The sequence below is a fragment of the Zalophus californianus genome, chromosome 16 (genome assembly GCF_009762305.2).
Source record: "Zalophus californianus isolate mZalCal1 chromosome 16, mZalCal1.pri.v2, whole genome shotgun sequence".
Lineage (NCBI taxonomy): Eukaryota > Metazoa > Chordata > Mammalia > Carnivora > Otariidae > Zalophus > Zalophus californianus.
This window is the reverse complement of record NC_045610.1, coordinates 43,707,402-43,724,282: the sequence shown is the minus strand read 5'-3', so window position 1 is coordinate 43,724,282 and position 16,881 is coordinate 43,707,402. Positions and strand designations below refer to the sequence as shown.

Below are 16,881 nucleotides of genomic sequence, written 5' to 3'. Positions count from 1 at the left end.
TTTACTAGTCCTTGGCACTGGAGTGTGGTAAGGAGTAAGGGGTCTCTGGGGGATGAAACCCATGCCTGGAAGGACAGCCCTCATCCCAGACAGGAGACTCCCTGTCCCCGGCTACTCACTTTGACAGGGTGGAAACCTGTTCTGGCCGGTCAGAGCCCAGCTTCCAACTGAACTGGGTCCTCCATGAATAAACTGGGTCCCCAGTTTCCCAGGCTCCCCTAGCAGGAAGACTGGGACCATGTGGGGCCCAGGCAACGACCCTCACGATGCTACACCCTCCACTGTCCACGTGTTGTCTTGCTTTTAAACTACCTTTACCCTCACTTCAGTCCCCAGAAGTTCTGAGGAAGCTCACAACAACAACAAAACACATGGGGAGCTGGTGAAATCCACTGAAAAGCCAGACCAGGCACAAGTTAGAGCAAGGGGTCCATGTGGAGAGGCATTGGGGGCAGATGATGTACAGGGGCTATGTTGTTGCTGAAAAAAATTAGCTCAGGTTTCCTGGTAGCCAAAGTGAAAAGAGAAGGAGGATCAGTTACGTGGTTCTTCTTATGGTGGTGGTGGTGCGGGGGGGGGGGGGGGGGGGGGCTTTCCCCAATTTGTTGAAGCCATTTTTAGTGCACAGCTCCAGCCTAGTTTAGTAAGGGACCCTTGGAGCTGCTTCAGGTAACGTGAGAAAAGCCAAAAGCATAACCTCACAGTTCAGCTCAGAAAAAGCAGTTCTGCCAGGCCCTTGAGAGTTTTCTGAAGATCCACCAAGCTTCATTCAGTTCTAGAAGCAGCATATCCACAGAGCAGGGCTGGAAAACCAGATTGATCTCCTGAGCTGCTCTGGTCAGTAGGTCTGGAGCCTTTCTCCAGGCTCAGCAGGGTCGAGTGCAGTGACTAATTAGCAATGTCTGTCGTGGGTGTCCAACTGAAGAAGGACATCGCTTTTGCTGGGCAGGTTCCTTCCCCGACCTAGAGGGACATCCTTCAGCCAGTGCTCTATAAATGTCGCCTCTCTGTCTTGCCTTTGGAGAATGCTGCTGAGTAAACGCTTCCCAGTTGTCTTTTCTGACAAGAACCGGAAGGCAGATGGGACTCTTGAAAGCTACTCAAGCTGTTGGAAAAGCTGACAGTCTTGAATGGAACTGGAGGAGCCCCCGCCCCCACTTCCTGGCTGGCAGGTGGCCATCCTCCCTCCACTCAGGGGGTGGGCTGCAGGCATCTCTAGAATTTTTCTCAAGAGACAGCCCCACATTCTAGATCGTGGCCAGGTTATTTGGGCCTGGCACATTTTCACAGCGGGTCTTCCTCGTCACTCCAGAGTCACAGAAAACTTCAGTGATAGTCCTTCCAAAACAGCTGGTTTGGGCAGCTCAGCTTGCCTGTGCATCCAGCAGCATGAATGTTCTGGGAGATATATTGCTGGGTAACCATATAGCTTTTCCTTCTGTATGAAACTTTCAGAAAGGAACAGATTGTGTTTTGAGAGGGCCTGGGTTTGCCCATCTGTAACAGAGAGACTGTCACTTACTGCTTTGAATGAGGCGGAATGCCTTGGCCTGGGGTGAAGCCCTTGCTCTACTGTGCTCTCAGTTCCTGGGGACAAGGACAGATCATCTCCACCGTTTCTGTATCTCCCCTCCCCACACCCCCTACCACTGAGGCCTGGCCCCAGAGCCGACCCGGGGAGCCAGAGATGACTGAGTGACTCCTGTCTCTCCAGCTGCGGAGCCGAGATGGCTCAGAGTACCTGATCCAGCATGACTCTGAGGCCATCATCAGCACCTGGCACAAGGCCATTGGCGAGGGCATCCAGGAGCTGGTAAGCAGAGCCTGGGGCCTCCGGGGCGGTGGGGATGGGGTGGCCAGCCATTATGCGGAGGAGAGGGTGGGTGAGTGCCCCTCCCTGCAGATGCAGGCCCCACTTAGGGCTGTGTGGCAGATGGGCTGCTGAAGAAATAGTCTTTCTTAAGTATGCAAATCCAGCCTGTGGGGTTGGCCCTGCAGGAGATCTCTCCAGGTCCGGGCCGGGGGGGGGGGGGGGGGGGGGGGGGGGGGGGGGGGGGCACATCCTAGAGGAATGTTCCACTTCAAGGGAGGCAGGCAGAAAAGGAAATCTGAGAAAGAGCCTCAGGCTGGAATGACAGGCTAAAACCAGAAGGGAAAATTTTAAAGGATTGGATTGAAGAGTCTGCTGTTGTTTAGGTTCAAAATATTCATTGCATAACTAGAGATGGAACAGGCCCCCTCTGACAGCTCTTCACCTGGAAGCAACCTGGGGCTTTTTGACCCTCAGTTCCCTAGGAGCCAACACTGAGTACAGAGTTTGGCTGTATTACTAGAGGTAGGAATCCAGGTCTAGGGGGGGTGATGCAGTTGTTGGCAGTGCTGAGGCCTCAGCTGGAACTGTAAGTTCAGAACTCGGGAGCCACATAATTGAGGAATGCTGACCTAGTGGGTTGTGTGCAGAGGATCTAGGAAAATATGGGCAAGGGGGGTGAGGATAAGAAAGAGTGGGAGAGAGCAGGATGACTGTCTCCAACACCTGAAGGGCTCCATGCAGCCAAGGGAGGTGAACGTTCTGAGGTTCCGCGGTGGTCAGGGGAGTGACCTGGAGAAGGGAAGCGTGCATTCTGCTTGGGAGTCATCGGGCCGGCTGGGAGGGCTCTCGGGGCCCCTCACGCCGTCCCAGAAGCCTGGCCCCAGGCCCTGCCTCTCTGACCGCGTGATTCCAGTCCGCAGACCTGCCTCCGGAGGAGGAAAGCGAGAGCAGCAGCGCGGACGTCGGGTTCAGCGAGCGCCTGGGAAGCTGGCGGGAGGACGAGGCGCGGCCGGGTGCAGGTGCGCGCGGGGTGGGGCGGTGGAGGGCATCTCCTGGGGGCCGGCGTCGCGGGGGAGGCGGGGCGGTGACAACCCGGCTGGGGCCAGCCCGGCCAGTCCCGGCGCCACCGAGTGACCCGGCCCCGCACTCCCAGGCCCAGGCGCAGCCACCCCGGAGAGCGACCTGAGCAGGGTCCGGCACCGGCTCCGCAAGTTGCTGCTGAAGCGGCCCACGCTGCAGTCGCTGCGGGAGAAGGGCTACATCAAAGGTACCCGAGGGAGCCGGAGCACGCGCTGTGGGGGGGGGGGGGGAGGGACGGGGGCGGGGCACGGGGCCGGGCGGCGCTGACGAGCCTCTCCCCCAGACCAGGTGTTCGGCTGTGCGCTCGCGGCGCTGTGTGAGCGCGAGAGGAGCTCCGTGCCGCGCTTCGTGCAGCAGTGCATCCGCACCGTCGAGGCCCGGGGTAGGCGCGGCGCCCGGAGGCCTCCCTCCCGGACCCCAAGACGGAGACCCCTGGGGGGGGCGCGGGCGGGGGAACGGGAGCCCCTGAGTGGGAATCCGAGCAGGAGCTTTAGACCTGTCCCACCCAGCCCGAGGTCAGCGCCTCCCTCTGCCCCAGGGCTGGACATCGACGGCCTGTACCGCATCAGTGGAAACCTGGCCACCATCCAGAAGCTGCGCTATAAGGTGGACCACGGTGAGACCCGGCTCCCGTCCCTAACCCCAGGGCCTGAAGGCACCAAGGGGTGCTCACCGCCTCTTCCGCTCCCCTTGCCGCAGATGAGCGCCTGGACCTGGACGACGGGCGCTGGGAGGACGTCCACGTGATCACCGGGGCCCTGAAGCTCTTCTTTCGAGAGCTGCCGGAGCCCCTCTTCCCCTTCTCGCACTTCCGCCAGTTCATCGCGGCCATCAGTGAGCGCCTGGGGGAGACCGGGCGGGTGGGGTAGGGATGGGGCCGGCCTGCCGCCCCCGCACCCCCTCGGCCGAACTCCTCCCCCTTTCCCCCCCCACCGGGACTCAGCCCCTCCGTTCCCCTAGCCGAGCCGACCCTCCCTTCCCTTCCGCAGAGCTGCAGGACCAGGCCCAGCGCAGCCGCTGTGTGCGGGACCTGGTGCGCTCTCTGCCCGCCCCCAACCACGATACGCTGCGGCTGCTCTTCCAGCACCTGTGCAGGTGAGCGGGCGAGCCGCGCGGTAATGGGGAGGCGGGTGCGGACGGACCCCCCACGCCCCCTCCAGCTCTGGGCCCTGATTCCCCCCTCCCCACCCCGCTCCCCGCTGCAGGGTGATCGAGCACGGCGATCAGAACCGCATGTCCGTGCAGAGCGTGGCCATAGTGTTCGGGCCCACGCTGCTGCGGCCCGAGACCGAGGAGACCAGCATGCCCATGACCATGGTGTTCCAGAACCAGGTGGTGGAGCTCATCCTGCAGCGCTGCTCAGACATCTTCCCGCCGCACTGACCGCGGGCCCCTGCTCACCCCTCGCGGCTGGCGCTGCGGACCCGGGACCGGGGGTGGCGACAGTGGTCCTGCCTTGGAAGCTGGACGGTTGGAGGCCGCTTGGCTGGACTCATCTGTGAGACCCTCCGCCTCCCAGCGGTCCCCAGGCCGAAGTGAAATCTGCACCCCTTGGTGCAGTATGGTGTCCCCTGGTGGGCAGTTTGCAAAATGTGATTTTTTTTTTTTCCCCCTCTCTGGCCTGTCCTGTTTGGGGCTTACTTGGGTTCTGTTCTTTATTACAGCGACACCTGCTGGGTGTGAGAGAGGGAGAATGCGCTGGGGTGAGAGTTGCTTTTCCGGGACGGCTGGCCCTGGGAGGAGGAGTGTGGGTGAGGGGCTTCTCGGCTTCTTCAGGCCTGCACCTGGTGGGGCCTTCAAGGACAGCCCGTGGGGACCGGGCCCCGTGTCAGCCCCGGAGCAGTCGCCTACAGCGCCCCTGCTGCCCAGCCTTGCCTTGGGCCTCACTCCCGCCTAACACTCTCCGCCGCTGCCGGGGGGCCATTTCCATCGGCTTTCCGGTCCCGGCCGCCGCCCTCCCTGATCCCCGGGTGCTGTGTGCGCGGGTTCTTCACCCTCAGTGTGTACCCTGCCCTGGCCGCCTCCCCGGCACCGTCTCCACACACGATCCCATTTGACAAACGAAGAGAGGCAGGTGGCGGTGTGGGCAAAGTGACCCGTCCAGGGTCCGGTTCAGGCTGCTCTCACACCACGCCTCCTGGGAGGGCGCCGTCGGTCCTTCCAGCTACCCCTCCCCTCCAGGCCCCCTGCACACCCGACCATGGGCTCACTGGCAAAGCATAAGAAACTGCGGCAGGAGGGTTTTGTCTGGGCCTGGGGAGATCCTGAAGGCAAACAGGAATCCTGCCGCAGCTGTGCTTCTGGCGGGGAGGGGAGATAGCACTGGCAGGATCCCCGCCCCCAGCCCCTCTCAGCGCCCTGGCTGTCTGGCGGCCTGCCTGGTGCCCACCTTGTCCTAAGGACCTAGGAGAGGCCTGCAGGGCTGGGGGAGGCGGGTGCAGCCTCTGGAAAAGGAAGCGTGAACCCTGGGGCCAGCCATGCCCTTTCCCTCCTCACACACAAACCACCTCAGTTTCTGGGTCTGGGCCCCCCCGCCCCACCCACTGTTCGTCTGTTCGGCAAACAATAATAGCTACTATTTATTGACATTTGCACCCTGCCAAGCGTTTCACTTGGATCATCTCATTTGTCTCTCACAGCCAATATTTATTATCTGCTCTTCTGTGCCAGGCACGGTGCTCGGGGGCAGGGGTACTGCGCATGCGGCCTCTCGGGTGGGGCTTGTGCCCGGCGGCGGACCCACGCCCACCCCACATGCCAACAGGGCCGGGATAAAAGTACAGAAGGAGGCCTCACACCATACGTGGAAATACTGTAAAGTTACAAATCAAGTTATAACTGTTCAATAAAATATGTTCTATTCTCCTACTTTGACAAATATACTTTCGTGATGACCTAGAAGACAAGGTTCCAGCCCACACTTCCTTGACCCTTCTGAATTCTGTGCCCAGGCACGTTGGCGTGAGAAGAGCTGGCTCTGCTATCAGCCTGCCCCTCGTATCTGCCCTCAGAGCCATCCTGCCCCAAGGGGAAGGCCGCGTGCTCACATGGGGACGGTCCGGCCCACTAGCACAAACTGCCATGTGTCCCCTGCCCCCTGCTGCCCTTCGGCCACCCCGCATGGCCCACCCTTCAGGGAATGAACCTTTTGGGCAGGGACTTCTGGGGTCTTGCATATCAGGAGCATGGTCCAGAGGGAAGGGCCTGGGCTCCAAGAGGCCCCACAGATTCCTCATCCTGTAGGGAGAGAGCACAGACTGAGAAGGTCAAGAGTAGAGCCTTCTAAAGCGGGGGACCCGCAGCAGGGCAAGTGTTCTTCACCCCCAAGTCTTAAGGACAGAATGGGACAGATGTTAAACAACTGATTACTTGGTTACATTCCTGTGTACAAATGTAAGAAAGTGCAGGGTGCTCTGAAGGTGGGTCGCTCGGATGTCACTGTCCCTCAGGAACCTGAGATGCTTCTGCAGAAGCCCCATCTGGGCCCAGCACTAAAAAATGAAGAGGAGTCAACAAGGTGAGGAATTAAGGGAAGCGTGTCCAGTCAGAGGGGACAGCATGTGCAAAGGCTCTGTGGCAGAAAGGCTCGTAGAGAGAACAAAATCTGCAAAGAGCCCACACAACTGGAGAGCATGGGGGCGAGGTGGGGCTGGAGAGGCTGACGGGGGACAGGGTGTGCAGGGCCTTGTAGGCCACAACGAACGGGGGTCTGTGGCAGGACAGCAGGCGGGAGGCCTTGGGAAGTGTCAGCCCCCCCGCCCCCCGTCTGATCCTCACTCCGCCCCAGGCTTCTGATGCTGCCAAGGCCTTGGTGAGCAAACCATGTAGCAGCAGGCAAAGAAGTCCCAGATCCATCATATTTTGCCACCAGGAAGAGCTGCAGAAATCACCCACTGCCAGTGAGGAAACTCCTAGAGAGACAATGTCATAACTCACGGGAGGTCATGGGGCAGACGGCGGCAGAGCCTGCCCAGAGCTTCGTTTGCAGCCTGAGGGCCACCAGACGTGTGGCCTCAGCCATGAATCCTCAACACCACGCACAGTGCTCGCACTGTGGGTGCTCACTGAAAATGTTTGGAATGAATTGGATTTTGTGTGAGACACAAAGATACATAAAAATAGTATCTGCCCTCTTGAAGCACCAGCTGGTTGGGGGACAGAGCGAAAAATAAGTGCGCAGTGGATAAGGGCTGTCCCAGAAGGCCCTGTCCCCAAGCTTGCCCCCTCTCAGCAGATGCTCCAAACCCTCCTACAGCCTGGCATCTGCCCCCGAAGCTGCCCCAGAAAAGGCCACCAGTGCCTGCCTGGTTGCCAAGTCTGGCGGGAGCGCTCGATCCTCATGCGAGTGGACACGTGAACTGCCTGTTGTCCCCCCCATGAAGCTCGCTGTCCCTTTGCCTGCAGCATCATGGGTCTTTGCCCACCCTGTAAATAGTGATGACTGCTGGGTTGTGGCCTCAGCCCATGGCCCTCTCCCCTCCACCCACCCTAAGGGCCCTCAGCCATTCCATCCGGGGGACTCAGGCACCAGGCCTGCACATGGGTCACCCAAATCTCTCACCAGCCAGGACCACTCTCTCCTGAGTTCCAAGTGCAAATGGCCACCTGCTTACAGGACATCTCTGCATGGATGGCTGTCGGACACCCTGAGCGCAACCTGCCTGCAGTGAAACTCCGGGACCAGCCCTTCTCCCTGTTGTAAGGCATGGCCCCTCCATTGACCAGAGTCTCCTCCCCCCTCCCCCAGAGCCAGTCAGCGGCGCCCCCCACCCCCGTCCTTATCTTCTGCCTGTAACTCTTCCTGGGGTCTGCCTCCCGTCCCCCTCAGTCTCTCGCCTTGGTGGCCCAGTGCTCTCTGAATGGGCTCCTCTCTTCCAGGTTTCATCCTCCACCCAGCAGCCGCCTGACCTTGTCACTTCAGCAAGTGGCCTCCAAGGCCATTCCCAGCCCATCTCCCACCTCTTTGCACATGAGCTGTGCCCCTGCTTATAGCTCCCAGCCAGGCGGTCCCAGCCTCAATGCCAAGGGCTGCCAGTCACCCCTGCCTTCCTCCCTTTCACCTGCCTGAATCCTTCCCCTCCACCCTCTCCCCCCCTCCTCCCCGCAGCTCACCACCACCACCACCACCACCACCACCACCACCCACCTCCCCCAGCTCTCAGCACCCTGGCCTCGCTGCCCTGTAAGTGTGCTTCCATTTCGGGCCCTTCCCCACTAGGCTCTGGGCCAGCATGTCTTCACCACTCTCTTTACGGCCAAGTAAATGCCATTGTATGGAGACACCGCATTTCTTTCTTCATTCATTCATTGATGAACATTTGGGTTGTTTCTACTTTTCCGCTATTAGGAATAAGGCTGACTATTTCATGTACGAGGTTTTATGTGGACACACAGTCTGAGCTTGGGCTGCCATCACAAAATGCCATAGATCGGGTGGCCTAAACAACATAAATGATTTCTCACGGTCCTGGGGCTGGAAGCATCAGATCAGGCCACTGGCATGGAGGGGTTCTGGCAAAGGCTGAATATGTTGGAGGGGTTCCTGGCTTGCAGACGGCTGCCTTCTTACTGTGTGCTCACATGGCAGAGAAAGAGCTCACCACTGTCTCTTCTTAAAAAAAAAAAAAAAAAAAATTTATTTATTTTAGAGAGAGAGCGCACACAAATGCGGGGGCGAGCAGAGCGAGAGGGAGAAGCAGGCTCCCCACTGAGCAGGGAGCCCATCAAGGGCCTCGATCCCACGACCCTGCGATCATGACCCGAGCCACCCAGGCGCACCTCTTCTTATACACGAATATCATGGGGGCCCCATCCTCATGGGCTCTACCTCCCAGCATCACCATATCGGGAGTTAGGGCTTCACATATGAATCTGGAGGGACACAAACATTCAGTCCATCCATTTACGTTTTAATCCCCCTGGGCACACACCTGGGAGTGGAACCGCTCAGCCAAACGGTCACTCTGTGTCGAACTTTGTGAGGAACTGCCAAACTAGCGTTTTCCACGGAGGCCGCACCATTTTACATTCTCACGGGCAACCGGAGAGGGTTTCTATTCTCTCCCACTTTCTGCAGCAGCTGCTTCAGGGATTCATTCTCCTCAAACCTCCGGGCCTCCCTGCCTCCTCTGCTCCCTCTCCGCTCTCTCTCCAGAGGACCTCACCTCTACCTCACAGAAATAATGGAAACGATTTACATCCCACCAGCAAAGCTCACAGCTCCCTCACCACATCCTCCCTTGCCTCCCTGCCCCTGGTACCTCAGAGCAGACATCTCTCCAGGGCACAGCTAACTTCCTCCCTTTTCCAGAAAGTATCCACCACCATGGCCACCTTGCTCTGCTCCTCGTTGAACTGCTGTCTCAGGCGGAACTCCCGAGAAGTGGAGAGAAGCATGTAGAAAGTCACTGGGGAGTGCCCTGGGGACCACACCTGGCGTGGGGGGGATGAAGGCTGCAGGATCAGGCTAAGGGGAAACTGAGCCGTGATGCAGGCCCATCCAGGCCTCCGCTGACCCCACCCCGGGGGCAGCTCTGGAGTTGGGATGGCCTCAGCGCCTCGGTGGGGTCCCACATTGTGGCTGGGGGGGGGGCAGACCCTCAAACCGCCTTATCATCCAGCCACTGGACGAGGCCTGCCTTGGCGGGGTGGGGGGGGGTCCCATGAATTTGGGCAAAGACACTCTCCTCAGCCTGAGGCATGTCCTAGAGAGCGGCTCAGACGGGACCTGTCAACGGCCACGGCCCCCCTACAGCTGCAGAAATAAGTGTACTCACTACAACACCCAGCAAGCTCTTTCCTCTCCGTTCCTTCACGCCCACACACCACCAGACTCCTGAATTTCACTCAGGCTCACCAATGATCCCACATCGATACCAGCTGGACATACCAGGGGTCCCCTCGGGAGCATCCTGTCTCTGCTGACCACCCCCTCCTCTCCCTCTGCCCTCCCCCCCTGGGTGATCCTATCCACACTGAGGGCATCGGTGGCTCACTCCTCCGTAGCCCTAGGCATGACTGCTCCTAGAAGCTTCGGACCCGTGTCTCCCTGACAACCTGACACCTGCCGGGGACAGTCCTCAGACTGCATTCATGATCTTCCCCAAACCTAGCTGTCCTCCAGGGTTTTACCTGTCCCAGGAAATGGCTGCCTTATCCTCCAAGCTGGGCAAGTCAGAAACCTAGGAGTATGGCCTTCTCCCCGCTCTCTCCGCCCTCCACACCCGACCTGTTTCCACATCCTGTCAGTTCTGCCTCTCACGTCCACCCACTTCTCTCCAACGGTGGCCCACCTGGTCTCAGAGGCTCATATCTCCTGCCTGGACCACTGCAGTACCTTCCAGCCCCTCCCCGCCCCACACCCTCTTTCCCCCCACCCCACCCACACTCATTTAAAAATACAAAACTAAGTAAATAGTTAAGTAATTAAAAAATAAAAAATAAATAAGAAAACAAACCTGACTATATCATCACCCTGCTCAAAAAGCACTGCTCAAAAAGCATTCTGTGAAACGCAGAGTGGGCGCTTACTGTGTGCGGCACCTGCTGACCCCGGGACCCGGGAAGCTTTTTTTTTTTTTTTTTTAAGATCCTATTTATTTATTTGACAGAGAGAGCGAGAGAGTACAAGCAGGGGGAACAGTAGGGAGGGGAGAAGCGGACTCCTGCAGGGAGCCCGATGCAGGGCTCCATCCCAGGACCTTGGGATCATGACCTGAGCCGAAGGCAGACGCTTAACCATCTGAGGCACCCAGGTGCCCCAGGAAAGGACAAGCTTACCATGGCCTCTGGGGCCCTGCCTGGTTTGTCCCCTGCGTACTCCTCAGCTTCCCTTTGTGGAGCAGTATAGCTTAGTGGTTCACAGCATGGGCTCTGGAGCCAGACTGTCTGGATTCAAATCTAAGCTCCACAACGCCTCGGCTAGATGTTTCGGAGTAATTAACTCATTCCTCTGTGTCCCTGTCTTCTCATCTGGAAAATGGGGATGCTGATAGCAGTAGCAACCTCATAGCATAATTGTGATGATCACAGAAGGTACTACTTTTGAGGTTCTGAGAACAGAGTGTCCCAGAATAAACACTCAGTAAACACTTCCTGGGCCTGGGCCTTACTTGCTTTCCTGGTTTCTGCACTGCAACTACGCTAACCTCCCATTGGTTGCTGAAATGTTTCATGACCCCTCCTGCCCCAGGACCTTTGCATGTGCTGTACCCGCTCTGCAGTTCTCTTCGCCCCTTTGCTTTAATCATCCTTTTGCATTCTGCTCAGGTAACTTTCCTCAGGCATCTCCTCTGAATACCCAGCTAGGTCAGCTTTCTTTGTTATGCATTGAGACCCACATGCTTCTCTTATCTTAGCTTATCATTTTATAAGCACATACCCTGATTATTTATTGCTGTCTGCCCTCTGTGATACTATAAACCTCAGTATCATCTTCCTATGCTCACCTTTGTAAGCCTAGCACCTAGCAGAGTGCCTGGTACCTGACAAGCGTTCAATAAATGCCTGCTGATGAGGCATTATGTGAAAAGGCAGACAGCCAAGAATTCAAACCCCAGCTCTGCCATTTTCTATCAAGTGATCTTGGGCAACTTGTTCACCTCCGTGCGCTTATCTGTAAACTTAGGACATTCGTGCTTACCTCAGAGACTTCTTACAATTATAAAATGAGACATGTGCAAGATGCACGCCCCAGAACCTGGTATAGGAACATTTGTGAAGCCCTGCTAGTCTTCATTCCTCAGGCCTGAGGATGGTCCTCGGTCCTGCGGTAAGAGAGCCCCTGTGGTGGGGCCAGGGGAGCCAGAAGCAGACGTGTCCTGAGATGCCTCCAGGTGCAGCCAGAATATCTGGGGGGGGGGGGGGGGGGGGGGGCAGAACAGCACATGGGACTGGGACCCTTTGGTTTCCCAGAGCTCCAGAGCAGTGTTTCTTCATGACTTCGGCCTGAGTCCCAGCAGTGCCAAGGGAAGCCTCCTTTGTCCGTTTTGGAGCCAAAGCATCAGACGAAGAAGAGCGCCCCCCTCAGGCCAGTACAGGAGGCGACCCATTGGGATTAACAAGTGCCGCGGGCCGGGCGGAATCCCGGCTGTGAGGTCCGCCCCTATACCTTCCTCAGAGAGGATATTCTTCCTCCCCAGCCTCAGAGGAGGGCTTGGCTCATTAAAAGAGTTGACAGATTTCCTTTCATGGACTTCATCCTCCACGGGCCACCAGCTGCCCCCGAGTCAACGAGCAGGTGGATGATAAGGCCAAGTATGTTTTTTCTTCTCATAAACTTTTTATTTTGAAAGAATTCTTGACGGACAAGAAGTTGCACAAATAGTACAGAGAGGTCCCATGTGCCCATCCCGTAGCTTTCCCGGGCGCCTCACCCCGTCCCCACCGGCCGGGGGGGGGGGGGGCAACACGCATAACCTTAGTGCACCGTGGAAACCAGGAAAGTAATTAGCACCATAGGATTAACTAGACTTACTCGATTTCACCATTTCTTACCTGCACTCCTTTTTTTTTTTTGTATGTCTTTGTGTATAATTCCATGACATTTTATCACATGTATGGACTCATATAACCACCACCACAATCAAGAATTGTTCCATCACCTTAAAGATATCCCTCATGCTGCCCCTTCACAGGCACATCCTCCTTCCCCTTCCCTAATGCCTGGCAATCTTGTCAGCTCTCCATCTCTATAATTATGCCGTTCCCAGAATGTGATATAGATGGAATCATAAATTATGCAACCTTTCGAGATTGGCTTTTTGGGCCTGGTGTAATGTCTTTGAGATCCATTCGAGTCCTCCTGAGTATCAACGGTTCACTGCTTGTGATTGCTAAGTAGTATTCCACAGATCGAATTTTAAAGAGGTCCTCCCAGATGGAGGGAGGAAGACCAATTAGGAAGCTGCTGGGGTCCAGGTAAATATCACAAGTCAGACTTGCATCCCTGCGGGGCTCCCGGCCTCTGGAAATGGCCCTAGATGTGTCCAGGCCCTATGGGTCAGGGTCGACCAGCAGGGACGAGGGATTGGGGTTGTTGGAGCGCAGCTGACAATAGGGGGCGCCAGAGGTCTTTTGTCCGAGGGGTGATTCCCCGCGGTGGCCGCCAGGAAGGGTTCCAGAGCATTTGGGGCTGTTGTGAGCGCCAACCCAGAGGACTCTGGGGTCTTGTCCCCCTCCGGGCCCCAGCCCCAAGTTTCAGGGCAGCCCCCAGCTCCAAGACTCGGGGATGAGGCTGATGAGGTGTAGTGGAGGAGCTGCTGAGGAGAGGCCAGGACTGGAGGGAGAGGGCAGGTCTGGCGCCGAGGGAGAGGCTCTGGCCCTCCACCAGCCCGGGGTTCCCCGTCAGAGGGTGGCTCTGAGCTCAGGCCTCTGGGCTGGGCCTTGGCAGCTCTGTCCCATCCACCTTTCCCCACCCAAGACTATTGTCCTCTTCTCAGAGAACTCTCCCAGAACATGTGCTACCCCCTCTGTCCCCTACTCTATCCCTCACTTGCATGTCTCCCCGCCAGCTGCCTCCGGCCATTTGCTCGTTGTCCCCCAACAGCAAGCTGATGGAGCGCGCTGGGCTGTATAGGGCCCGCCTTTGTGGAACGCAGAGTGGGCGCTTACTGTGTGCGGTACCTGCTAACCCTGGGAGCCGGGAAGAGAAGCAGCATTCCCAGGGACTCCGGGCCCTGTCTGACGGCAGAACAGAGCCCAGTTGCGGGCACTCTCCTCAAAACCTGCGCTGGCCCGTTGCCTTCTGAATTCAACCCACTTTTCATGATCTTAACCCGGTCCCGGGCCCCTCGTCCTCTGGCGTGCTCCACCCCTCGCGTGCTCGCGGCTGCCCAGATGCCAGCACGCCCCGCAGCCTCCCACCTGCACACCCTTGTTCAAGGCATCCCCTCTCCGACAACGGCCCTGCGCCCATTCTCTAGCTCCATGCCCACTCCTCCGGGAAGTTCTCCCGCTGCCCAATACCCAGGGGGTTCCAAAAGTGTGAATTCCCAGCCTCTGTGCGCCCACAACCTATGTCACATGTACTTCCACGACAGAATGTTCCGCGCGCAGCCTTGCCTAATAATTTGTCCTTTACACATCTGCGTCCCCCAGAGACTTCTCGTTCATCTCTGATTCCTGTGAGCCTGGCGCTGGGAAGGAGCCAAGTAAAGTCTGATTGAGTAAGTGAGTGAATGCATCAGTGGACAGATCTTTGAAACCCTCTTCTTGTGACCTCTTCTTGTGACCTGCTTCCAACCTTGTTCCCCTCTGATTACTGCAGACCGGTGTTATGGGGAGTGCTCTCTCCCTGCCATCTCTAACTGCTCGCATTCCACCCCCCACCCCACCCCCGCCACTGTTCCCCTCCCTAGCAAGCTCACCTATACAGGCCCCAAGTTCACCCTTGCATACCTTGCTTGTCCTTATCTGTTTTCGGCCCAACGCCCCAAGCCCCTTGCATACCTTGCTTGTCCTTATCTGTTTTCCCCACTATCTTTCCCATGAACGGTGAGCTCCATCAGAGCAGGAATCTTGTCTGACTGATGGCTCTGACCTCTGACAAGGGCGCATGCTCAGTAACTATTTGTGGAATGAATGAATGAAGACTTCCGTGGTGGGGTGCTGGAACCCTTCAAACTCAACATATCTCAGACTGGTCTCATCATCTCCTCCCTCCCCACAATTTGCTTCTCCAGTCTTTGCTACCTCTCCTCTCCCAATCCTCCAACTTAGAAATCCGAGTCACGCAGACATCTTTTCCCCTCTGAACACATCCATCAGCCACTGTGGTGCCCAGATTCTACCTCCTGTCTTTCCAGTCTTCGCACCCACACCCCAGGCCCTGGTACTTACACCTGAGCCTCCTCAGCTGCTCCTAATTTGGGTTCCTCACCTCTACTTTTACTGTTATCTGCATTGCCGCCTGAACAATTTTTCGAAAACATCCATCTCATTATGGCAACCCTTACTTAAGATCCTTACTGCATTCCTATCCCCTACAGTTGTGTTTCCCAAAGCTTAGACCTCACACAGCGGGTGGCAGATGACATAATTACAGGAGGTTCAAGGACAGAGGGTGATAATTAATATGGAGTTGCAAAATGAAGGAGTTATTTCTTTACTAATTCCTTCCGGCCTCAGTGTCTTTAACACTTCTTTTTGACTTGCTAATCACTTACCAGGGATCAGGACCCTAGCCATGCTGCCCGCAGATATTAATGACATTGTCTTTTTTTTATTTTACGTATTCTATAGTCACCTACGATCTATGACATGTGATACTGGTTTTTTTATTATGCTAATAATGATCCATAAAATAATTTATTTGGGAAAAGATATTGCAAACCATATGGCTATCAAAGGACTAACATCCAGAATATATAAAGAACTCTTACTTATCAAAAAGGAAAATTGGGGCACCTGGGTGGTTCAGGCGGTTAAGTGCCTGACTCTTGATTTCGGCTCAGGTCATGATCTCAGGGTTGTGAGATCAAGCCCCAGGTTGCACTCGCCGCACTGGGCGTGGAGCTTGCTTAAGATTCTCTCTTTTCCTCTTCTTTCTGCCCTCCCCCTTCCCTTTCTAAAAAAAAAAAAAAAGAAAGAAAGAAAGAGAAAAAAAAGAAAAATCAATAGAAATTAAAAATCAAACAGAGGGGCGCCTGGGTGGCTCAGTCTTTAAGCGTCTGCCTTCGGCTCAGGTCATGATCCCAGGGACCTGGGATCGAGCCCCACATTGGGCTCCCTGCTCCGCGGGAAGCCTGCTTCTCCCTCTCCCTCTCCCCCTGCTTGTGTTCCCTCTCTCGCTGTGTATCTCTCTGTCAAATAAATAAATAAAATCTTTTTAAAAAGTCAAATAGAAAAATGAGCAAAGACTTAACTACTTCATAGAAAGAAGATATATAAGTGGTCAATAAACAGATGAAAGAGCTCAACCACATTAGTCATGAGGGAGATGTGAATTAAAACTACAATCTGATATCCCCGTACACCCACTAGGACTCAAATGAAAAGACTCCCAGTATCAAATGTTGGCAAGGATGTGGAACGATTAGCACTCTGATTCTCTGGTAGTGTAGGCTGTAAACTGTTAACTACTTTGGGCCACTGGCCAGGTCTACTGATGCAGAGCGTACCCATACTCCTCTCTGACCCGGGAGCTCAAGCCCCCAGGGTATAATTCCAACAGAAATGAGTGCTTGCGTTCACCAAGAGTCATGTACCGGAAAGTTCATAGCAGCTCCATTCAAAACAGCCCCCAAATTGAAAACAATCGATATGTCAGCAGTAGAATGGATTAATACATTCTGGTACATGCGGATAATGGAATACTGTATAGAAGTGAGAATGAATAAATTACACAAATGTTGAGCCAAACACACAAAAAGGAACAGTCTTTATGGTTCCATTTAAGTGAGGTTCAAAAGCAAACAAAACTAATTGCTGTTACGACGGGAAGAGGGGTTGCCCGTGGGGTTGTTCCTGGGAGGAGGCACAAGGCTGGCTGCTGAGGGGCTCGGAATTTTCTGGTTTTGACCTGGGTGAAAAAAACGACTGTTTTTAACATGACTGAAAATTAATTGAGCTGTGTACTCCTTCATATGTATGTTATACATCAAGAAAAATTACTTAACTTTTTTAAAAAGTAAAACATTTGAAGGCAAGCCTTAAGGAAATGAAAGTCTGAGACGTAACCAGCTCTCTCGAAAATGGAGTGCAAATGGCAGGCGTTCCGGAGACTCTGCCTTCTAGAATCAAGTCCCAAATGGCCACCCTTGGCTCCTCAGGTCCCACATCATGTTATGGGGCAATTTGGTATGGTGGTAAGGAGCACAGGTCTGGGGATCTGATGAATCTGAGTTTGAACCTGAGCTCTGCCACTGGCTATGGGACTTGAGACAAGTTATGTAACCTCCATAAGCACCAGCTCCTTCCTCTACAAAAGTCACCTTAGAGGGCGATGGGCTTGATCAGTGGGAAGAAGTGGTCCAGCCCTGGGCACACGA

The 16,881-nt window shown here is 55.7% G+C and overlaps 1 protein-coding gene across 1 annotated transcript in view; it reads left to right on the top strand.

The window, feature by feature from the left end:
• Positions 1–4,305, top strand: part of ARHGAP27 (Rho GTPase activating protein 27) — a 32,491-nt gene extending 28,186 nt beyond the window's left edge. Inside the window, 8 exon segments of the mRNA XM_027568153.2 lie at positions 1,715–1,813; positions 2,727–2,832; positions 2,967–3,080; positions 3,177–3,275; positions 3,432–3,509; positions 3,593–3,727; positions 3,883–3,988; positions 4,099–4,305. Of these exon segments, the coding sequence (XP_027423954.2) occupies positions 1,715–1,813; positions 2,727–2,832; positions 2,967–3,080; positions 3,177–3,275; positions 3,432–3,509; positions 3,593–3,727; positions 3,883–3,988; positions 4,099–4,276 (915 nt within the window). The 3' untranslated portion in view covers positions 4,277–4,305.
• Positions 4,306–16,881: the final 12,576 nt, after the last annotated feature.